At 40.4% G+C, this 23,657-nt stretch overlaps 2 protein-coding genes across 3 annotated transcripts in view; both read right to left on the minus strand.

Moving 5' to 3' along the window:
* Positions 1–5,952, minus strand: part of LOC109963052 (calcium-activated potassium channel subunit alpha-1-like) — a 78,274-nt gene extending 72,322 nt beyond the window's left edge. The window contains 1 exon segment of the mRNA XM_020605305.1: positions 4,777–5,952. Coding sequence (XP_020460961.1) covers positions 4,777–5,010 — 234 coding nt within the window. The 5' untranslated portion in view covers positions 5,011–5,952.
* A 58-nt stretch (positions 5,953–6,010) lies between these two features.
* The window catches only part of LOC109962883 (disks large homolog 5-like), a 30,013-nt gene continuing 12,366 nt past the window's right edge, over positions 6,011–23,657 (minus strand). For both annotated transcript variants that reach the window (XM_020604965.1, XM_020604964.1), the window contains exons 11-33: positions 23,302–23,434; positions 23,053–23,177; positions 22,249–22,424; positions 21,924–22,027; positions 21,249–21,341; positions 19,660–20,610; positions 19,295–19,418; positions 18,871–19,006; positions 17,991–18,112; positions 17,273–17,356; positions 17,017–17,176; positions 16,062–16,224; positions 15,852–15,985; positions 15,352–15,516; positions 14,575–14,758; positions 14,223–14,371; positions 13,841–14,011; positions 13,429–13,625; positions 12,523–12,666; positions 12,220–12,347; positions 11,626–11,735; positions 9,106–9,215; positions 6,011–7,445 (exon numbers count right to left, since the gene is read on the minus strand). In XM_020604965.1, the coding sequence (XP_020460621.1) occupies positions 7,342–7,445; positions 9,106–9,215; positions 11,626–11,735; positions 12,220–12,347; positions 12,523–12,666; positions 13,429–13,625; positions 13,841–14,011; positions 14,223–14,371; positions 14,575–14,758; positions 15,352–15,516; positions 15,852–15,985; positions 16,062–16,224; positions 17,017–17,176; positions 17,273–17,356; positions 17,991–18,112; positions 18,871–19,006; positions 19,295–19,418; positions 19,660–20,610; positions 21,249–21,341; positions 21,924–22,027; positions 22,249–22,424; positions 23,053–23,177; positions 23,302–23,434 (3,967 nt within the window). In that variant the 3' untranslated portion in view covers positions 6,011–7,341. The remainder of the gene's footprint in view (positions 7,446–9,105; positions 9,216–11,625; positions 11,736–12,219; positions 12,348–12,522; positions 12,667–13,428; positions 13,626–13,840; positions 14,012–14,222; positions 14,372–14,574; positions 14,759–15,351; positions 15,517–15,851; positions 15,986–16,061; positions 16,225–17,016; positions 17,177–17,272; positions 17,357–17,990; positions 18,113–18,870; positions 19,007–19,294; positions 19,419–19,659; positions 20,611–21,248; positions 21,342–21,923; positions 22,028–22,248; positions 22,425–23,052; positions 23,178–23,301; positions 23,435–23,657) is intronic.

The raw sequence follows: 23,657 nt of genomic DNA on the forward strand, positions 1-23,657 counted from the left end.
TGGCCACCAGGCGCTCGCATTCGAGCCCCAACCCCAGGCCTGGCTCCAGGGTGGGGCCCCGGCTGCGCCATGCCAGGCGACGTCACGGTCCTTGATTTTAATCTATTCATAAAGGGCTTTTGAACCACTCTTAGTCTGACCCATCACCCAGGACCTGTTTGCCTTGGGAAACCCTACCAGGGACATATAGCCCCCGACAACATAGCTCCTAGGATCACTCAGGTACTCAAACCCCTCCACCACAATAAGGTGGTGGTTCAAGGAGGGAACTGAACCTCCCATCAGCAGCTAAACTCAGCTCAGATGTGAGGACACAAATGCTACGTGGAATCAGAAGCTGAAACTGAACTCTAGTATCATGTGTTGTTATTAATGAGTTACTCAGTTGTTCAAGGACATTATCACAACATATGTGACGCAGTAGGAATACAACAGTAAAATGCAAAATGTGGCTGGGAAAACTACTGAAAATGACAGTAATGGCTGTTTACACAACCTATCAGAGACATTTTGTCCCCCCAAAAGTACCAACACATTAATACTGTACATATGTAAGACAAACACTACCCAACCTGTTTTACAACAGCATCAAGTGTGTCATTTGTCTGTCTGAAAAAAAGCAGCAGGGTCTGGTGCAGCTAAGATGTTTAACATTTTGGAGTTGTTGGATCCCAGATGGTGCAACGACAGCCAAAACTGCAGCATGCTGCTTATATTATGCAATGCGAGTAGCTAATACTTGCTTAACTAATTACACAGCCAATTAAACAGACATTACTAGTAATGTATATGCTTACTATATAAAGAATGACAAACGGCTGAAGCTGTTGTGAACTGCTCTCCCGAAGTGCTTCTTCAACAGGTGATACGTTTTCCTGGCTACAGATAAACCAAATCAAGCTCCTGTATTTTCTTTACTCAAATCGTGTATAAGGGAACGTGCTTGTGCTTTAGAAAGAGTGAACAAAAATAGCTCATTTCAAACGTTTTTTTATGACCACTGTTGTGCTGGCATTTGGTGTGCATGCGTGCTCATCTCTGTGTATGTGTGAGAGAGAGACGAAAGCAAAGTGCCACTCAGCTGTTCCAACTTTGATTTGTAATTACCACCGTTCGATCTGGAGCACTTGTTTCATAATTACAATATTTCAGACAGCACTTAGAGCACCATGAGAGTGACTCTCCATCTCAACCATCCAATCACCCTCAACCCCCATACACCCTGTTCACCCAACACAAAGGACTGAGTCACTGCCTGAAGACGCACAAGGTGCCCTATAACCTGCCTTTGTATGTAGAGATAATAAAAACCATTCAATGATAAAGCCTGGTAACGCTTTACCCCATCTCTCCCCATTCAACACTTCTGAACTGTTCGTGTTTATAATAGTGTTATAAGCACTATAGAGTTGTAAAGCGATATAAATGTTAATGTATTTGTCAAAAGCTACAACTCCACCTGGAGACAGCAGTGATTTGAACTACATGCCAACATTAGGATGCCAACATGACATTTAGCAGGTATGTTTACCATGTTCATCACCTTAATTTAACGTTAGCATGCTGCCGCTTGCTGATTAGGGACAATAGAAGTGCTTAGATACTTTAAATGTACTAATGCTACAATGTAAAAATACTATTACATATAAAAATCCCAACTTCAAAATCATGCTCAAGTACAATACATCATAATTGATATTGGAGAAATTAGTTTTATTATAGACCATGAATGCACTACGGCATTTGCATTCATTTTTTCCAGTTGTGTTGCTGTGGCCTACATGGCATGATTCGACTCAGTGGGGGGACCACTGTGCAGCAGCGATGTGCCCATTTGGAGGAAATAAGGAGCACTGCCAAAGTTAGCTAAAGAAAATACTGATTTTGATCAACAAATAATTTGATTCTTACTGTATTAATGCATTTTTTTCATAAAACTAGGGGTTTGATTTGTTTTTTTTTACATGCATTTCAAATGTGCCACCCCCCTCTGAGTCTGTGCCCCAGCCTGACCACTCCATCCAGAATTTCCTAGATCCGTCCCTGGATGTTAGCTCTTTGCTGGCAACCCCCATGGGCTCCTTCCCGGAATCATTGGGCTGCAGTCCTTACTGGACATAATATAAATGGAGATATCTGTAGTAAGGATGCATATTGCCAAACACTAATTAACATTAATTTCAAGTTTCAAAATCGATCGAACAGTTGTCAAGAAATTTTACTCAAAAGCAAAACCATCAGCCTAATGATGGCATTAAAGGAAAAGTCAGGGGAACTTTTTACAATTCATCCTGTGGAGAAACATGAATGCATATAATAAATTTTAATGGCGGTACCTCCATTAATCAGTCTGAACAACCAGCCAACATTGCCATCAGAGGGTGAAGGGCCTTTTATCTTGAACAAGCAACAAATTGGCTACTGACCCTTTTACTTTTGGACATTTGGGGCCTCTCAAACCTTCAGCAACTCTACTGAATATATACACTCAAAAACTTAACACATTCCTTCAGTGAAACTTGCACACTGCGAGTCTGAAACATGTCTGAGGAGCTGTGACAGCTCGTCTACTTACAACAAACACGATTTCTTTATTCCTTCCAGACAGATAATAGCCACCATTCTTCAAAAACATCACAAACAAGCAGTTTCATTGATTACCCTCAATCTAAGGAGGCAGAGCCACAGAGATGATGGCTCAGTCTTGGAGACATGAGAGCTGTCAGAAGAGAGGAATGGGGAAAGCACACATCCCACAGAGAAGAAATGCAAACTCAAAAGGAGGAAACAGATCATCATCTCCCATCTATGAACAGTGTACTGAAAGCTCCATGTTTGGGCTGGTAATGACATGCACAGACTAGGAGGGGGTGGGGAGGTGTTCCTCCAACACAACCTGCCACATCTCACAGCCTAGACAACTGCATAACAGAGAGATTTACTTTTATGATGAAACCCTTTACTTGTTAGTTGCTTAGCAACAAAAATACTGATTTATATGGCACATACCGTATGCACCTAACACTGCATTTCTGACACTTTGGAGGAAGGTTGACTCTTGGAATTGAGAAAACATTGAGGACAAGACCAGAGGTAAGCTACAAAAATGAATGCCACGAGAGACCAGAAAGGCAGAGGGGAATACTGGGAATGAAAGGATGACCTGGCCGACTGCCACAGAGTAGCACAACAGGTTGGTGGAGCTTAGCAGCTTCACTTGTCAATAGCTGACGAAAAGCAAAATCTGACTGCTCTCTTGTATTCACACTGCTCAACACGGTACAACTGTGGACTCTAAAAGAAGCAACCGCATCCTGATCTTTTCAGATATGTCTGTTCCATTTCTCCTCATCTATAAATAAAATTTTAAATACTGTACCTAACTAGAGCTGAAACTCTTTGTATAATTCCTTTATTAAGAAAAAATATTCTAAACATTTTCAGGTTTCTGCTTCTCAGATAAGCAGAACTGCTGTTTTCTCTTATTTGGGTTTAGAATTGTTGGTCATATAAAACAATCTAGGGACTGAGACCTGGAAAGTCACAATAGTGATTTTTTTTTTTTTCAAATTTTTTTCTGGCATATTAGAGACCAAGCATCAAATTATGTAACTCAAAATCAATTAGTAGAATAAACACTGATGAAAGTAAACGTTAGATGTAGCCCCAACTGTAACCAGCTAAAACCAAACCATGGAAATGATACTGACGTCTTTCTTCCAAAGGTCACCACCTCCCTGCATGCAGCCTTGGTCAATTCTCTTCTTCATCAATGCATGTCTAACAGATGAATGCACATATATAAAGTGCTCTCTCACTAGCACCTTGATCAGCTGCTCCATCTTTATCATTCAGCACGAGAAGTGATACAAACCTTTTTACCAAAAAAAAAAAGTTTACACACAGAGACTGAAAAATGATCAACAGAAAAACAGCACATTTTTTGTAATGCAGGACTGTGGTCGGCCTCAGCTGTGAAGCAGGAACTCTAATGGCAGTGTGCCTTAAATTTTATGAACATTATTTCTGGAGATTACACTGCAGCTTGAGTGTTAACTTGCATGCAGGCACACCAGTAGTGAGAGAACTGGACATCAACAGTGCCTGGTCCATGTAGGATCAGTTGGCGATCTGCGTGTCCTGAACATAAAACTATTGCTGGCTTCTAGAAATGAGTCAAACAAATGATGCCGAGCAGTTCACCTGAAACTATGTTAAGGTGTAGCCAACATTTTGTCTACTAAGCAACCGGTTCTTGAATTAAAAACCCTTTCTCAACATTTATGCTATTTAAATCCTTAAGTTTGATTTAGTGTCTTGAAATCTTGAAAGGTTGGTCCATCCAGACTAAAAAAAAAAAATTCTCCTGGAACCCAACCCTGTATCCTGTTTGTGGTTTGGCTCATTATGAACCTGACAGAACCAAACACATAAGATGGGCCACCAACAAGTGTCAGCTGCACTTCTAACTATATACATTCAGCAAGACGCTGTGCGTCACCTGTTCACCTGTATCTAGTTCAGGGGCGAAATCATAATATTATTAAAAGGTATGTAATTAATATTGCATGCAACATCAAGCCAGGAGTGGCAGAGTTCATTATTCGAACTCGGCGCTCGCTTTCGTTGGGACCTTGGAACAGATTTAATCAGGAGCCCATTTCATAAATCTCACTGGCTGTTAAGACTGGTGTTGCGCATTGGCTGTTATACAAAAGGCCTAGAATAAAATAAGCCATTTCACCGATAGGATGTTTACGAAATGACCTAACTTACCTTCTTTTTGGCGTTACAGTGGCAGCACACAGTCCACAGGTATTTGAGAGTTCTCCACAGGAGGATTATGAAGAGACCCCCAAAGAAAGTGACCATGGAGGAGGCGAGGAAAGCCCACCACATCCGCTGGCCGTTGTTGTCACAGGGCACATCTGGTGTAAACGGAATGATAACATTCATCTTGGATATGTGGATGGACGGATCCGGGTTGAATTTCTCTCTGTTTTTCGCCATTATCGCCTTCTGGTCATCTGCCAGCTCCGAAACAAACAACCCAAGTGGGATTCAGGCGCTTCAGGGAGCTCCAGCCAGCGCCCCCTGATGCCACAGCGGCTCAGCCATGTTGAGTCAACCACCTTTCGCTCCTGAGCCTTCTCATCTGGCTTAAAGCTAGGGCGTGAAAGTTAAGTCGACAGCACACACGAGCACCTCAATCAAGCTTCCTTTGAAACCGAGATATCAGTGATCCGCCTCACGATGCGCGTTCATGGCGGGAAGTGCGCGCCATTCGTTTGATCAATTTGATAAAATTCAAATTTCTGTTTTAACAAACTCCTCAAAATGTCCTTGATAGTCCGGATGAATAAAGCTATGCAAGCACTAATATCATAGCGATGAGGGACGTTTCGCTCGTCAGTCGATGGATTCACTCACTCATCCACCTTGTTCAACAGCGCAGCCTTCAGCAGGTCCGCTACTTCAGCTCCGCGCCGCGCACTGTTGAATGCGCTCCTCACGTTAAAGACCGCAGTTTGTCGATATCCTTGCGGGTGTATCGTGTCAAAAAACGGTTGTTTGTTGTGCTGAGGAGCGGTTTTAGTAATCTTTCGCTGTCCGATCTCCAACTGTCGTGTGTCAAATTCAATTGTTGAAAGATGGCATCGCAGATTTACAGGTAGCGGGGGAGGAGCCATCAATATCAGACGTCGATGCTTATCTGGATGTCTGGTTATTTTTAGTGATCGCTTCATCAAATTTTAAATGATTGCAGCTTTGTGGTTATAGCCACAGACACTCTTAGTTCTGCATGTTCTGAAATTAAAAACAAGTTCCAAAGAGTCTTTTGTAACAACCTTTCACAAGCTCGATTTGTCCTCTTCAGGCTGGTGTCACACCGTTGCTGTCAGGTGTTAGAAACACATTATAGGCTCTACGCCTTTATAATTTATGGGATTCATGATTTACTCGGCGCCTGATTAAAAAAAAAAAAGACTCATGTAGTCAAACGTATTTTATAATCTGAGGCAGCAAAGAATAAACTGTGGACATTTTCATTATACGTTGAGAGTTTGCATGGTGTATTAAAGCTTTGGAAAAAAATAAACTATGAATTTTAGGACAGCAGCATCGTCAACACAGTTTAGCTCTTACAGTTTAAAAACAGCACATTATTGATCAGCAATGCGAAACAATATATACAGTAAACTGCTTAAGAGTCCACGAAAAGGAGCACTTCTCTGTGAAAAGCAGCTATGATGAGGTGGCACGCCAAGTGAGGAGATCTTAACAGTTCTCACATGCAGTGGTGTTTCCTCCCTCTAGTGGGCAAATAGAACTTGACATTTTCATTATTAACAAACAAACAAACAAACAAAACAAAACAGAAAGCTTCTAAAGCTGAGGAAACTATCTGCTAAACATGAATTAAATTTCTATAGTAGACACAGACAACATGTATTCCATTAAGCATATCCTGGTTTCATATTTTCTTATAGAAATATTAACCTTCAATGGGAGAAATTCTGAGGGTGCCTTCTATGAGAGTTTAAATTAAATGCCAATACAGTGATCTGCTAAAAATCTAAGAGGTGTATGTAGTTGATATTCTACCACGAACCGGAAATAAAATATCATCCACCTGACAAAGGGGAACAGTATTGGCAATTCCAGCAGAATATACAGACTGTGGTGAAACTACCATATTTGCAGTATAATTCATTATAGAAGTTAGTGCTACCAAATAAATAAAAAGTAGAACCAATACATTTATCTTGGAACTACACTATTTTTGAGGAATTAAATGTCTGCAGAAAAAAGATGAACAGAAGGCTGCAACATACTGTAAAGGAAGCAAAATTTGTCTCAATTCTTCCTCCATCAGTAAGAAGATGAACTGGAGAAATATCCTTCCTATTACCTAGACTACATTTGCATAACAGAAGGTTTATAACCAAACATTTTGATTTGTTTAAATTCATCAAATGGCAGAACTGTGTATAAATACAGATAAGGGAAAACAGTGGTCCTGTCAACGTTCACTTCAGTAATGAAGTCCTGTTTTGCTCGAGGCAGACTTCCTGTGGGTTTAAACTGGGTTGCTACTATATATAAGGGAAAATTAAGAGTATTTCAAGTATTAAACACTAGTGTAAACAAACCTATCTGTAGTACAGTACATCACTATTTTAGTGGGAGTATTATATAATATCATCAGTGCAGATATTGCTATATGTGAAGAATTGGCGCTAACCATGATGTCTTTTAAAAAGGTACCGATTCACTGTGTATCCCATAATAAAAATAAACATCCTCTCTAAGGTTCCCAAGTGACATGAGGTGAAATTTCTATGATGCTCCATCTGGAATCCACAGTACTTTACTCTGTTCCTGCTCCACGATGGTCATGATCTGAGTGCAAATGTAGGAGACGCTGCCTCCTTGGACAACGTCTGCAACACAGCAAGGGTGGGGAGGAATATTTACAGGAGTTTAGAGTTGATTGATATTTTTGTATATAAGCAAAGCTATGTCAGTGATTTATATTATCAAGAAACTTTAGTTTATTAAAATGTCAAAATTCTTAAAAAAAAAAGCCTGAAACTATTATTTACAGACCCTACAAACTTTGTCAAGAAAATGTCATCACAAGGTCTTCAAACTGTTCTATCAGTAATTTTGCTTGAAACATGACAAGCGATAATTGATTATCAAATAGGTTCTAGTCATTTTCTTTCAGTTCACTCAATTGTATTTTTTCAGCTCAGGAAAACTGCACATTACAAGTTCCCAGAGCCAACACAATGTGTTCATATTTTGTTTTCTCTGACCAACAGTTAAAATCCAACGATATTCTATTTACAGTGCTGTAACACAGAAGAGTAGCAAAGTCCAGCATCAGCTAAAGAGATTTTTGGTGCTCATCTACTCATTTATGAGCTACAAATAGTGTTTTCATGGACAAAGAGGACAGTGCAGCCGAAACTATTTCAGTGCTAGAATTGGGAGTGCACAGAAGTTTGCCGGACACTTCAATAAGCCCTTTTTCACCATAATTACCTGTTTTTATAAAGTCATTAATCAGCTGGACAGCTGGGTGTGTGAAACCGGCTGTTGTTCCAGATCCAAAAACAGGACCACAGAGGTACTGTTTTCCAAAAACAAGTGCTGCTAGAGGCTTGGGGTTAAACGAGACCATATAGAAACAGGATTACATTTGTTACTGTGGCTGATTGCACATGGTTTGCTGGATGGCTTTTGTATGTTTTCTCAGGTATTCTGGTTTGTTACAGGATCTTTTCTATGCAACACAGCCCGTCTGTGCAACTGTGCACTGACAGTCTGCAAGTAAGATTTCAACTGACACTTTGGGGGGGGAGATCTGGTTTCATTTGATTTCTGTCTGCTGAAGTTTGTGTCTTTTTCGGATGCTGGGCTGATTGTTAACCCCCAGGCTTGTATTGAAAGACTCAAATCTGACTACCTTTACACTGACCCCTCTTTACTGATATGGCTCTTCCAACAGCCTCTGTTCGAAGTGCAATGTTTTGGCCAGGTAACAGCCGGGCTTTACCATAATCATCTGACCGAGTGGCCATCTTCAAAAGATAAAAACGTGTTATATAATCACAGTATTTCACAGAATCTCAGTGTAACTGGATTATTTTAAGTAGGACACAGATATTGTTTTGTTTTTCAAAATGAACATTTTCAAGGCTTTGACTATCAACAAACTTCCATTCACCTCCACCATACTGAAGTCATTCAAGTCTCAGTATCTGATATATATAATGTAGCATATAAAACAATTTGCATGCATAGATATAACTAGGGGTCGATTCAGAAACACATTTTATGTGACTGGGGTGAAATGGCCTTTATAATAGACCTGAGGTCACAAAATGACAAAGAAAAACTTCTATTCACAAACTCATGTTCAGCCGTGATGCAACACTCAAACTGGTCATAATAAACACATATCATGATACACCCATATTATAGACACATTTACAGACCACTGTAGATGTCTCTAGGACCTCAAAATAACTTGTGTATTCATGTATCCATACTAGCTTTAGTATGTCTAAGCGAAAACAAGTTATTTCCACCAACCTGTGAAGAAGCAACTGTACTCCTGCTCTATTTTCTGTGCCAGTTCAAACTGCTCCTTGGAATGTTTCTGAGAGAGTTTATCCCGCAGGTAGAGAGGGTCCTTCTGCTCTCTGAAAAGACAACAACAGGACCTGTCAGCATCCAATGAAATCTTTTCACAGAATCCAATGAAATCTTTTCACGGATTCATAACATGGCATAAAACCACCTCTACATAACGTTTAGGAACCAGATTTTCAGATTACACTAAATGTCCATACTTTATTAAAATTATGGTTGCACAGTATTGCTTTAGATATTTTGCTCCATTCACTCCCCCAAACTGCACATTTCCATTTATGTACATTTTGCTTAGAAATTGTACTAAAAACACCTGGGAATGTCTCTTTTTAAGATACGCTGGTGAAATCTGTCCTTTATCATATTGAAGCAAACATCCTGTAAAATCCATAAAAACAATGTCAGTACACTGCAATATTTCCCACAATGACCTAAACCAATCACCGATACCGCAGTACAGGGAAATTCTTATATATGGTATAGCAACATCTCAGAATTGTTCATCAAACTGCACAACCCACTCAGGTACTACCTACAGTAGGTCTAACAGGCAAGCCACTGATTCACTCCATAGCTGCACAGTCTTAAAAGTTTCCATCGTCTTCAACCACTGGGAGCTTTTGACCTAACCTAGGATCACACTCACTGGCACTCAGTCAACATTTTGGCCTGCTGAAGCACTGCAAAGGATAAAACACGTGAAAAAGCTTGAGCTCTATCAGTTCCTGCAGCAGGCAGGCAGTGGGAGGTGTGTTTGTGTGTATGTGGTGGTTGCAGGGTATGTGTGGGCAGTGAGTGTTTTAGCCACCCACACCACAATGCGGAGTCACAGGCCCTGCAAGCTCTCCCCAGACAGCTGGCACTCAGCTGATGACAGCAAGGGCTTAAGAATCCATCTCTGCCATGTTTGCCTGCTGCTTCATGGATTTGTAGGCGTGGGTGTGTACATGTCGCAGAGAGAGCTTGCTCCCACCAGATCTGAGTGTGTCTTTAGTAGTGTGTATCTGCACGTGCATGAAGTACCATGCAGCAGATTTAATCTTCTCAAGCAATTACAAATGAAAAAGCAGAGACTTCTGAGATACTGCAATTATCCTATCAAAATCCCAGCAGGTGGTGGAAGAGAGCAGGCTGTGGTTTTTGAACTAATGACACTGATCACATCAGGCTGATCAATTAGTTGTGTTATGTCTGCAGTATGAATAGGATTACAAAAGCAACAAGACTTCTGCAGATGTCAATTTCCTGAGTATGTGTCTCAACAGACAGAAATTAAAGGGAGTAATCAAGAATTATATTTCCTGGATGTAGAACTGGCATCAATATACAGTCATGTGAAAAAATTAGGACACTCTTTGAAAGCATGTGTATTTTGTAACATTTTTTAATATATGGTTATTTAATCTCAATTTTAACAATACAGAGAGATTCAAGTAATACAACTAAATCAAAACTGAAGTCTTCAAGATCTTCTGTAAATGTAATTCTACAAAAATGCCTATTCTGAGGAAAAGTTTTCTTCAGTGTTACTTGTCTAGTTGTATTACTTTAATCTCTCTGTATTGCTAAAACTGAGATTAAATAACCATATATTAAAACATGTTACAAAATACACATGTTTTCAAAGGATGTCCTATTTTTTTCCCACAGGACTGTAAATGAGCTTTGTTTGGTTTTTTTTGTAGGAATGTCCAGCTCAGTCATTCCAACATCTGTGTTCTTGACCAGAAGACTGTCCTGACTGGAAAAGCATGCAAAGATGTCATTTATTCCAATACATCTGTGTGCATCTGTTCCATTTTATAACTTAGGGTGTACCCACCCTAGGTAACCTGTACCATGCCCGACCACGTTCCAACCCCAAAGTCCAGTTTGTTTGACTAGTGTGATCACTTTGTGTTGTGCCTGGACACAATTCAGCATAGAGTGCCCAAGCACACTTGGAAATGGTGGACCCAAGCACGATGCACATAGTGTGGTCTCTAACCATGCACGGAACACCAATGCTATGTGCTATATGACAGGGCTTCTCCTCCTTTGCACTGTGGTGATCATTTCAAGTGCAGTGTGAGTCAGCGAGGGGGAGAGACAATTGAGCTCGAGCACATTATGAAGCAAACATACCTAATATGAGCATGACCTCACTATCAGTTAACTGCAAAATAAGAACTGATTAAATTAGATTCTACAAACTTAAGTGTGGGTTGGTGATTTTACATCTTGATATTCATACTTACTTTCTCATTTCTGTATAGTCACATTTTCTAAACATTACATTCTCAGATAGCCTCTAGAACCAAAAGCCTTGGATGAATGATTTCCTCAGTATGCCAAGGATCCCAGCTTGGTGAAACTGGATAAACAGCAGTGGCACCAAAACGCAAAACACTTGACGTCTTCAGCCAAGAAAAATCAAGAAGGAATGGAAACAAACATCTTTAAAAGGATGGGGTTACTCACTTTATCTGCTTGGCATTTTTGTAGTGAATGAATATGACGATTGGGTAGATGTGAACACTGTGAAGACGTTCAATGGCGTGAGGGGCAATGTCAAGTAAACAGTGACAGTCCTATGAGAGAAAATGACAGCAAAAGGCTGCATGAGAAATGGGGGATGGTTCAAAACAATGCTGAGAAAAAAAAAAAAAAAAAAAAAGCCAAAAATCTAGCATTTGCTTTTGAGACTTTGCAATGGTTTTGGATCATTCATATCCAACATAAATTTGCATTTTAGATTTTACAGTAGATTGGAAGATATATAGTTCACACAGCTGCTTGAATCTTAATTTGGGCTGGGAAAAAAAAAAAAAAAAAAATCCTTTGAGCACCCACCAGTTAGTTAAATTTTGACCACACTGGTATTTCAGGAATATTGCACTTGCAATTACAGACAGAATACAACTGAACACCTTTAAGATGAATTCACTTCCAATTTGCAGTATGAGGTTGTAAAACCAGCAGTACAACAAACTTGGCAGTTACACTGAAAGACTGCTATTGTTTTAACGCTCATAGCCCTGGTATGGAGCATCACCCACACACAGATTAACTTACCTTCTCCGTGATCTCTTTTATCGATGCAACAGTTGTCACATCAAAATGGCCGCTCCTCCGTTTATAGTCAATAAACACACCGTCTTTAACTCCTCGCTCTATTGCCTGCTGAGATGCCTTCATAATCTCTGGAAGTAAAATGAACTCAATTAAGAACTAGAGTAAATTAGTTCAGTTTCCTATATGCATTACATTAAATGGCTCTTAGTAAAACCCCTCTCTACAGCATGAGATGCCTAACACAAAGCTGATGGACAAATAAATGTTATTTACACACCAAGTATAACGCGTGTATATGCTTACCAGGGAGACAACGACAGAACTTGCCTGGAGCCTCCTTCACCAGAACATCCTTAATGAGCTCCACCAAAGGACCCAAGATCAGCACTGGTCTGGGGGATGAGCACTCCACTTTCTGAACCCGCTGGTACATCAGGCTCAAACCATCTGAGCAGAAAATAAAGAAAAACAAATTCATTCCAAAACAGAACAGGCAACATAGAGATACAGCTTCCCCTTCAGTAGCCACAGTTATGATTTTCTGTATCCTGGGAAGGGTTCTGTTGAGCAAGCCTGCTTTTTATAGTACCATTCTATTTTTTAATCACACGTTGAAACCTGAAAAACAGAGGTAGGGTGCTGAAGAAATGTTCCTAAAATTATGCTAAAATACCGGTAGTATATTGCAATATTTGCATTATCTTAGTTTTATATTTTTACTTCAGGCAAATTTTTTTACATTAATCTGGAAATCACTTGCTGCTAAGTATGCATATTAACTTTTATATTAACTTTTCTTTTCTCCACTGGGAGAAGTCTTTTATCCCCAGATGCCAACTCTTTAGTAAAAGAAAAACTGCCCTGAGGTTTAGGAGTGGGAGAGCTTTGTAAAACAAAGGCAATTTGTTACACAATGTCATTTTCTTTACAACTTTTTTTTTCCTCTGTGCCTCTTTTCTTTCCATTCTTTCCTTTGTATCACAAGACACGGGGTATGCTACTCATGAGTGTCAGGATCTAAACTTTACCTGCTAATGTACGCTGCATCAAACATGAATATTATTTATTGGTCAATATTTTATCCCAAGGCTCAGGAATAGGCTACTTCCACTGCCGCTGTGCTGAACTTTGCTCTCCATTCTCTTTCACTCATTATGCTGCTTGCCTTGTGCATTTCTGATAAAGCTGCCTCAGTAGATGTTTTCTCACCCTCAGTGATGGGTAAAGAGTCTGCGCTTATGCCATCTAGCGTTATCAGGTCCTTCCCATCCTTGGATCCACTGCGCTTGTGCTTCAGTCTCCGACGGAAAAAGGACCTCCGTGCAGCAGGAGACAGGGTCTTGTTGGTGCCGTTATCGTCTTTCATATCAGCCATGCAATGTCTTCTGTACAGCTCCTGATCCATCCTGTATGGATGGAAATATATTAGTGTGTTCACATGGACACGATTGCATCTACTGCACGCTCCCTGTTACTTACAGTAACATCCAAGCTTGCTGAATATTGACGTGCCCTCCCAGATTTATAACTGAACCAGACTAGATAACTACAAATCATGTGTTTAACTGTGGTAATTACATAAACTCCAGTATGTAAAAGTAAAACTACAAGCTGGACTTACATGTATTTACTTGGAATTTGCCCTGTCTTTAGCTTCTGTGCATTCTCATCAAGTTGCCAGGCCACCCAGTAGCCAAAATTGCCATTTGGTAGTGTGTCTTCAACATAGAGGATGTCGTCTTTTTTAAAGCTCAGTTCCTGCTCCACCTCTGCCACCCGCTCATAAAGTGCTCTGACAGGAGATGAACAATAAATCAGTTACCATGTGTAAGAGATGTATTCAAGGCCTTTCATGGGTTCGGGCTTGACTAAAAACTGAACCAGCAAAACATAGCATGAGAATTCTTTTAAGCCCTTTTTGTTTGGTCTCTTCAATAACGCTAAACATGTTAATGGGGTTAGTACCACTTTGGACTGTTTGCTACAATAAAATGTTTGGGTACCTTATGAAAAATCCATCTCCAGGAAATTCCTTAATCAAGGCAAGGTCATCTGTATAGCTCTGGACCTTGAATGTGATGGTTTCAGCTGGTTTCAACATTTCCAGGTATGCTTCCTCTTTAGTTCTGTTCTTCATGCTGATGCCATTGTACTGTTTGAAAACAATAATGCAGTTAACAAAAGGACACTGGGCTTCACTGCCAACATAAAATGACTCATCAGTTTCAGTGAAATTAAGCAATTATTATTCCCAAAAGGTGTCCTAGAATGTATTCACACCAACTGCCTGAATAACTTTCATTGTGCACATGATGATCTTACAGAGTTAAAATAACTGATAAACACTATGGATACCTCCATTATCAAGTCTCCAGGCAGCAGACCATCCGGACCCTTGACAGGGCTGTCATCTTCCAGACTCTCTACAAAGATGCCGCAAAGGTTTCCTCCACAGATCTGAAGTCCTAGTTCCACCTGGATCCTCTTCAGCCTCACCAGCCGAGGTGCCGCAGCCCTACGGGAACTTGAACCAGGACATCTGAAGGGAAAAAAGAAAAGAAAAGAAAAGAAAAGAAAAGAAAAAAGAAAAAAAAAAAAAACTATGAATTTCCTTTCACACATTCAATTCATGCGCAACAGCTCTGGTGGACATTCCTGCAGTCAACATGCCAATTGCATGCTCCCTCAAAACTTGCGACATCTGTGGCATTGTGCTGTGTGATAAAACTGCACATTTTAGAGTGGCCTTTTATTGTGGCCAGCCTAAGGCACACCTGTGCAATAACCATGCTGTCTAATCAGCATCTTGATATGCCACACCTGTGAGGTGGATGGATTATCTTGGCAAAGGAGAAGTGCTCACTAACAGATTTAGACAGATTTGTAAACAATATTTGAGAGAAATAGGCCTTTTGTGTACATAGAACAAGTCGTAGATCTTTGAGTTCGGCTCATGAAAAATGGGGGCAAACACAAAAGTGTTGTTTATAATTTTGTTCAGTGTATTTAAAATGGTCCTTTATCACCACACAAACAGGAAATCAATGTCAGTAGTGAAAGAAACTAAATATGAAAAGGCATTGGACATAAACCTAGCAAGACCAAGGGAATGGAGAAACATTACAGTTCTACCTGAAGGAGTTGTAAGGGCTGGTGGCAGGAGTCATCTGTCTGGACGGCGGTGTCATGGTGCCCTCATCCTGCTCACTCAATGTATCAGTGGTGGAATGACTGTCTGGGGTCATGGCTCTGCTGTCCTGGGGTGTTGGCTGGTTGCTGATGGCCTCCATATGAGAACTGAGGAAAACAGAAGTGGAGTCAATCTTTTCAAATTGCTCCTTATTTAAAACAAAGTTGTTTAGTTTCAGCAACAATGTTGGAAAAACAAATACACACCTGTGCCGTTTTGAATATTTGTGTTATACATCACTTATTTTGCTTTTTTGGCACTACAGTACGTCATCTGACGCAACTTGCTCTATACACAGCTTTACGTGTTCATGAATTAACTGTGTGCAGCAGGACTAGTAAATTCATTTTCTCATATTATACTAAACACGTCCCCATGGTTCATTTTATGGTCTGAAACCAGTGGACAAGTTATTACTGTGGTGTTCTCTCCTCTTCCTTACCCTGTACGAGAGTGGTTACCCAGATGAAACATGTGAGGATTATACTGAGCCAGAATGGTGACAGTGTCACATTGCTGTCCGATCACCAGCCGTGCTTGCTGCTCATTGGCGTTGCGAAGGTTGATTCCATTGAACTGGAAACAGCAGCAATTCATTAAAAACAATGTAATGATAAGCCACGGTTATGTTTAAGTGTAGTGGCTTCTGTACCTCCAGGAGTTGGTCTCCATATGTTAAATGAGCTTTGTGTGCAATGCTGCCTGCTGTCACTTTGGACACAAATACTCCGCCGTTCTCTCCGCTCACAATGGAGATCCCCAGTGGTTCTGCTCCTTTCTGTACTGTCACATTACGTGGTTCCTCCAAGTATGGCCTTCAAGGGGGAAAAGAGGAACATTTTATACTGTGGTATTCTGTCATGCGTGGGGAACAATGAAGATTGTTGGTAGGATGCAACATCCAAGTCTGAACAATACAAACTTTATTGCAATAAAAATTCAGAAAGAAACTTGCCTGCAATCTGTTTCAGTTTATTGTAGCTCACTTCTAATGTGTTCATTAAAGCAAAGATGATTTACTATCTTTTGAAAGGTCTCAGCAATAATTTACGGGAACGCGTCATGCAATCATACTAAATTCATCAGTATCCTGAATAAGTAACATGCAGACTACCCATCCATTAGCGTTCATTACAAACCTAGGACCTCTAACTTTTATATCTGCAGTGTGTCCACAGAAGGTCGTGAGATTACTGGTCTTGAAGATGGTGCATATATTGTGTGCTATAAGCAGCACAGGACCAACCTCAAGCTTCTTAAAGAGAAGAATCTGGGCTTAACTGCCCATGGAAGTCTGACAGAGGAAGTATTATAAGAAATAAATCTGAGGAGATTGAGAGAAGAAAGAGAAAGACTGATCACCCAAAACAGGAGAGAAAGATTTCAGGTTACAGTATACTGAACAGCAGCAGAAAGAGATTAGGATAAAATGATGGATGGTGATTCAGCATTCTGACAATTTGAGATGGGAGGCCCACAGCCTTGTTTACTGCTTCACAAGTACTTAATCATTATGAAGCAGACAGAAGTACAGACAAATGGTGGAAAACAAGTCATGCTCTGCTGAATGATGACAGCGTAATGACCTGGACGAGGCACTGGCTTACCCATCCTTCCGCCTGTCGCCAACTGGAGCACTGCTGACTGATATCCTGGGCTGGGTGGAAAAGGAGCTTTGTGATTGGTTGCTGGTGAAAGACGATGTCTCCAGGTTGACTGGGAAAACTGGAGGTGTCAGGCTGCTATACTCTGAATGTGTGAGAAAGCCTGGAGTGGCAAAAGGGAAAAGGTATGTATTCAGACTTGCTGTTTACTAGTGCAATACATGCCATCGGACGATGTAGCTACCAAACTGAAACACACCTCTGTCAGATCCAGTGGAGCGAGGATAATGACTTGGAGGCATCCTAATGCGTTCTGCCCTAAATGGTGAAGTACTGGAGAAGCCTAAAGAGCACCACAAAGGGTCAAGTTCACCAAAATTAGGAGGAGAACACATTCACTTTTCACTTGCCTGTGTAGTTATCAACCCATGCAAATACAGGATTCCCTCCACAGAAACTGCTTAGTGAATGTACTGAAGCAATTTTTCCTTGCATTGTGATAGACTTGCTCTGATCAGTTACCACAAAACAAATGTCTGCTGTCACTAATCAGTCATCGTCACCTCCTGGCAATTTATCAGATTTCATACAAGTTTTTTCACATATGCAGTAGTACGTACATATAAACAAACTATGATGTGTAAAATGGGTGGAGTTCAGGGCATGCCAACCCAGTTTTACTTGTATATTGTTTGAAACCCTGAGATATTGGCCAGGTTTTGAAATAGTCAAATATTTTTGACGTGTGTTACTTACAGCACTGAAAATTATACAAAAATGTCTACAGCAACATGGCTTTCCTGAAACAATGTCCTGATTATTTACTACTAAAAACAATTTCTAATAAAACTGTTCACACTGAGACCTGTAAATTCATGCAGAGAAACCAGGATATTTTTTCTAAGCTGTCAAAACCGGTAATATAGAGGCAATATTATATATGCTATGATTTGTCCAGAAATAGGACTCTTACGTACCCATTCTGCTCCCAGCAGGCAGGGAGTGAGTGTTCTGTGGTGCTTGGCTGCAGCTCATCTCAGTCAGTTCTCCAGCACTCTTGTGGCCGAGGTCCAGGCTGAGGCAACCTTGATGCTGGGGGCTAAGGGAGAAGAAAAAGACCTCAGCAAGTCAATTATTTAACTCAGAGCAAGACGTAACTTGGTACACGTCATGTGTTCATCAGATCTGGGGCAGGGTAAACAGTTTTGCAAAAGAAATGCATCATCACAAGATTTATCAAATAACATCATGCTGTGAATGCTGAATGAAACTGCTTTAACTAATGACTAATATTTCATCACTGATTAATCAAAAATAGTTTTATCTATACAATAAAAAAAAGCCATCATCACAAGCTACTGGAGCCTAAGACATCTTCAGTTTGCCTGTTTTGTTCAAACACCACCTTATAAACAGCAAAACATTTGAGAAAACGAAGAGAATGTTTGTTTAATGAAAACTATTAATCAAATATCAAAATAATTTTATTTCATTTTAAACAATATACTGCAGCCTAAAGGTGAAAATAGTTTTGATTACTCACAGGAGGATCTGGACTATGTAATGACTTGATATACAGATTTTTTTTTCCATTAAAGATTTTCTGACATGTCAAAGCAAGAAGAGCACAGAGGTAAACAAAATGAGTGACGGCTGATTTTCTGTTCACTGCTTCACTTTCAGGGCCTGTGCATGTTGGCTCACTGTCATGATTTACTGAGACACTTAATAGAACAAACCATTGTTATTGCTATTGGTAACAACTGTGCTTTTCCTCCAATGATCCTTCAAAATATCTGATGTGAAAAAGGTCTGTTACTGTAAACAAAGAAATGGACTGACAGATGTTAGCAGCACCTTGTATGTGAATGTGAGTGGACTCCTGAGCTGGAAGCTGGAAGACACTTATTGCTCTGGATCTCATGGCTCCAGGCAGTGTAGACTGGGTTCCTCATCACAGCAGTCACAGAGGTACATGGGGCTAATCCAGGGTCTGGAGGAACACAAATGATAAAAAGAGCAGTCAGATCAAATCCAATACAGTCATGATAAAAACAACTCTTACACGTGTATATAATTATATGCAAATAACTCATCAAAATGACAAGTGTACATCTCTGTTCCCAAAGAAATATCACCCTGCTTACACACCAAACAAACCAGGTGTGAAGTACCGTTAACATCCTTCTATCCACAAACGCATTCAGAAGATGGCGAAAACTAACTGATAACACATGAGAATATCACAACTGAATAGGGGATGCTTGTTCAGATGACTTACGTCCTGTGATGCTCCTGTAGCCGGGTGGAGCAAAAGGCGCGCAGTACCGATTAGTTCTTATAGGAGAAAAGCGTAACAATTCCATTGGCTCTGGGGAGTGCTCTTCATTAGAGAAACTCTGCAACTGCAAAAGGCAAACACACTGCTAATAAGACTTGTGCTGCAACTGATTATTTTTTTACTAATCTATAAAATGTCAGAAAATAGTAAACTTCCCACAACAAATCTAGTAGCCCAAGGTGACTATAATTGTGCATTTTGTTGGTCCAATAGTAGATCAAATAAACCAGCCATCTGTTTCACCACTACTAAAACATGTACATCAGAAAGGATGCCACATCCGATGAGAGCAGCATCCTGGTTACCTGCATGGGAAGAGGGATGTGTAATGGAGTCACATTTCGTCGCAATGCCGGTGCAGATTTTGGCCGATACCTCCTCTTCTCCCGCTCCTCTGCCCTGTGCCGGCTCTCCTCCACCTCAGCAGGTTTCTTAGAGCCACTCTTCATTCCTGGAGTAGTGTCGGTGTAGTAGAGGTGGTTACCTGGCTCTTGCTCATCCTGTAGGCTCGTAGCTTGGGTCGGAGAAGCCGAGGGAGTGCCAGTAGTGACGGTGGAGTCTGATGCCGAGCTGCTCTGCTGTCGATGTTTGAACCTGAACGAGTCGCTCCTGGTTGGTGGTATGGGAGGGGCCTGAGCAGATTCAGATATCAAGCTCTGCGGTGAGTGCTCAGGCAACTGGGACAGAGATATGTAGTCCAAATTTGGGGTGGCCTCAGGTCTCCTGAAAGTGTTCGCATCAAAGATGGACTTCCTCTGTTTGGGTTTCTTGTAGATGGACAGTTGGGCATACTGAGGACTAGATGCTCCTATGACTTTAGGCCATGTGCCTCCAGTGGGTTTAGCTACAGAACTCAAATGGTCCCCAGCTGTCTGAGGTGAGCTGCAATCAGACAGCACAGTGGTGAAGGTGAAAGGGTGTTGGCGAAGTTCCTGCCTCCTGTAGCAGAAGTCTGGGTGGGGTTCTAAGGGAGCGTGAGAAGCGGAAAGGGAGCGCGAATGTAGAGAGCTGCTGGAAAAGGGCTTATGATGGGAGTGACTGGTGCTGCTGCTGTCTAAAGAGTCACCTGTATCCTTGCACTCTTCCTCCCCTCTGCCACCCAAGTCACAACTGCAAATTTCTGTTTGTGTAGAACAGTTATGCATGGAGTTCTTGCAGCTCCTGGTGTAGACCTCACAGGACTGGAGCCGAGAAAACCTTTCCGAGTCCTTCAAACTTTCAAATAAACTCTGACCAGAACAGCTTTGTGGGAGGAACTGTCAGAGAAGGGAGGTAAACACACACTTATTTTACTGCAGGTATTTTTCAATGTACAAGAATTTAAGAACCATCTTTGCTAGAGATGCAACACAGCAAGTACAAACTACACACATTTCAAAAAGTACTGTGTGCTCAGTGGTAACAGATATTCTTCTGCTTTCATTATTTGTTGCACCTGTTTATATTAGAAAAAGTACAAATATTGCACTTCATTTTTAGCTGAAGGTTTGTAAAAAGGAAAAGAAAGAAAGATGGAAATGTTAAACTTCAGTGTTTTATTTTTATTAGTTGTCATTAAAGAAAAGTTACAAAAGTGTGTGCACATGCTGTCAATTACAGAAATAAAATTGGAATTGGCCACAAGAACAGCAATCGTTGCATCTCTAATCTTTGCAAACAAAACCTCAGTGACCGTAGCATGTGAAACTGATGTTTAATGACAAAGCTAAAGACATTCCTCAGGCTAAAGGTTCTCTGTAGACATTTCCCCAGTAAAATGTACCATTTGTCTCTAAACATAATTTTCTGTCACTTGCACAAGTACTGTGCAATTAATATTTTTCCAATGCCAAGTCAGTGTACTGGGACTAGCTAAGGGGTAGTTTGTGTTGTACAGTATGTCAGAGGAATTCACCTTAATGAGGGAGACGCTGAGAGAATCGCAGCAGTTCCTCAGCAGTGACTCACATTCAGAGAGCGACTTGTTATCAAGTGCAATTCCATTAATCTGCAGTGCAAGAAGAAAACAAAAGTTCAGTAACCGATTATGGTCAGTCAGTCGGGACATACTGATGTGGATATATGGAGTGACTGCATACTAGTGTTAACCATGAATACCAGAAGATGCATACAAATTTGCTTGATTTTTGAGTGCAACCTCAATGGACATTACCTTAACTCCTGCCATGGTGGAAGAGCTGCTCTTAATATTGAGACAGCTTCATAAACATCTCAGAAAAAAAAACCTAATCTTGGTAAAATGTTTCTTTTCATACTCGTAGTTTGAGTGATGCTCTAAGACCTTGTGTCATTTCAAAATGACTTCAAAATGATAAAATGCATAGCTTCTCTACACTAAACCACCAAAACAGCATACTGTGAAAATAAGAACACATGTACACTTCTCCGTCTTAGTATACTGCATAGCGTAAACTTGGGACATGTTCAAATGTTGGTTAAAACACCATATGCCTACAGTCAGCAGAGGGCACTAGGGACCAATGAAACACCCAATAGCTGCCTTGTGGCTTTAACTGAGAATCATCACTTTCCATGTGACTTAAACTAAAGGTTTTGGCAACAAACTCACCGCTAGCAGTCTGTCCCCAACAGTCAGAGCACAGTCTCTGGCAGCTGGACTGCCTGGAGCCAAAGTAGCAACAAATACTCCACTTTCCAGGCCTAGGCCACTATCTGAGGAGGTAAGACAAAGAATAAGAAATCATTCTTTAACTTAAGTGACCTTTAAATGACAGGGGTGCCAATATTTTTGGCTATGACTGTATAAAGTTAAGCGACTGTCAGGTAGTCTTGTAGCAAGTAATATCTTTGTATCAGAAAGCCATTAGTTTCTTGTTAATAGCAGTGATTTAAACTATAAAAAGTATATTTCATCATTGGAACTTGAAGATGACCTTTGTGTCCAGCCAAGTTTATGTGGATCGCTGTGATGACCCGTCCTCCTAGTGATTTCCTTCTGCGAACCACCATATTGATTACTCCTTCTCCACTCAGCACTGCTTTGATCACCTGCTTCCTGTCCTTATTAGTCAGGTCTACATCATTAATTTTCAACAACCAATCATTCACCCTGTGCAGAGAGAAAAGAGGAATGATATGATTGATCAAAATCCCCATATGATAATTAAGACTGATAAAATGTAGGATTGGATATCAGTATAGGATATCATTACTTCCTGGGTACCAACCAAAAAGTGTCCATAGCATTTAGTATCAGAAAGTAATATGCGATATCTTTGAGTTGTTATCAAAAGGAATATGTATTAATGTTCTCCCACAGTTTAACTTCTCTCAAGCTGAACCCAGTGAACAGGATTTTAGTCAAAATGTGCGTAAATCCATCTTCTACGTCACTTGTTTCTCCGCAGAGCAGAGGCACACGGACAGTGAACAGTCTTTTCCACTGAGAACTAATGGAGGGGAAAAAAAAAACAACAACCCTGCAACCATGGCAACTATACACAATGATGGCGACAGGTGTAGCCTCAAAATACAAAACAAAAAGTGACACGTCTTTAGTTTTTAATTGACTAAATCTAACAAAACGCAAGACTAAAATTTGACTAAAACAAAATGTTTTTTCACCACAAGTCTAAGACACACAAAATCAAATTTAAGTAAAACAAAAAAAGTTAAACATTTACAAAGTAATAATAAAAGCTCTTATTTACAAGGGTGGTCAAGCAGTGAAAATTTACCTTAATCTTCCTTCAGCAATACTTCCTTTATCCACCTTACTGACAAATATCCCGCAGTCCCCTGGTAAATAAGGATCATTTACCCCTTCAGCAATATCAAACCCAAGTGCTTTCAAATCCATGTCCTGAAAACAGACAACACGTGAATAAAATTTTACTTGGTGACTGCAAATCAGAAACCACTTGGTTAGTTACCTGTAAAAGAAAATTTTGTGAATTTATATCTGAGCAAATGACAGCGGTTCTTACCCTATCCTTCTCAAATTCAACAACTTCCGTTTCCCACTCCATTGAGTCTGTGTCAATAGCTGAATCGTGTGAACTGTGAGCCATTAGCTGACGAAACCTTGCTTCCTTTTCTAACTGGTCCTCCATCTTTTCTCTGTAAAAAATATAAAATATATAATTGTTCAATATGTGCTTTCACCTTGAAGAGTAATCTGACCTTTGCTCAGTCAGTGACATATCACCACTACACCGTTGAAGTCCATTTACTAAACCTCGAGTCTGAATTCAGTCTGGAGTCCCCAGTGTTAGAGTCCGAGTCAAGTCCAACTGTGTGTGACACAACAGCCAAACAATCATTTATAGAAAGGTGGAGTGTA

The sequence above is a fragment of the Monopterus albus genome, unplaced genomic scaffold (genome assembly GCF_001952655.1).
Source record: "Monopterus albus unplaced genomic scaffold, M_albus_1.0 scaffold69.1, whole genome shotgun sequence".
NCBI classification, from domain to species: Eukaryota; Metazoa; Chordata; class Actinopteri; order Synbranchiformes; family Synbranchidae; genus Monopterus; species Monopterus albus.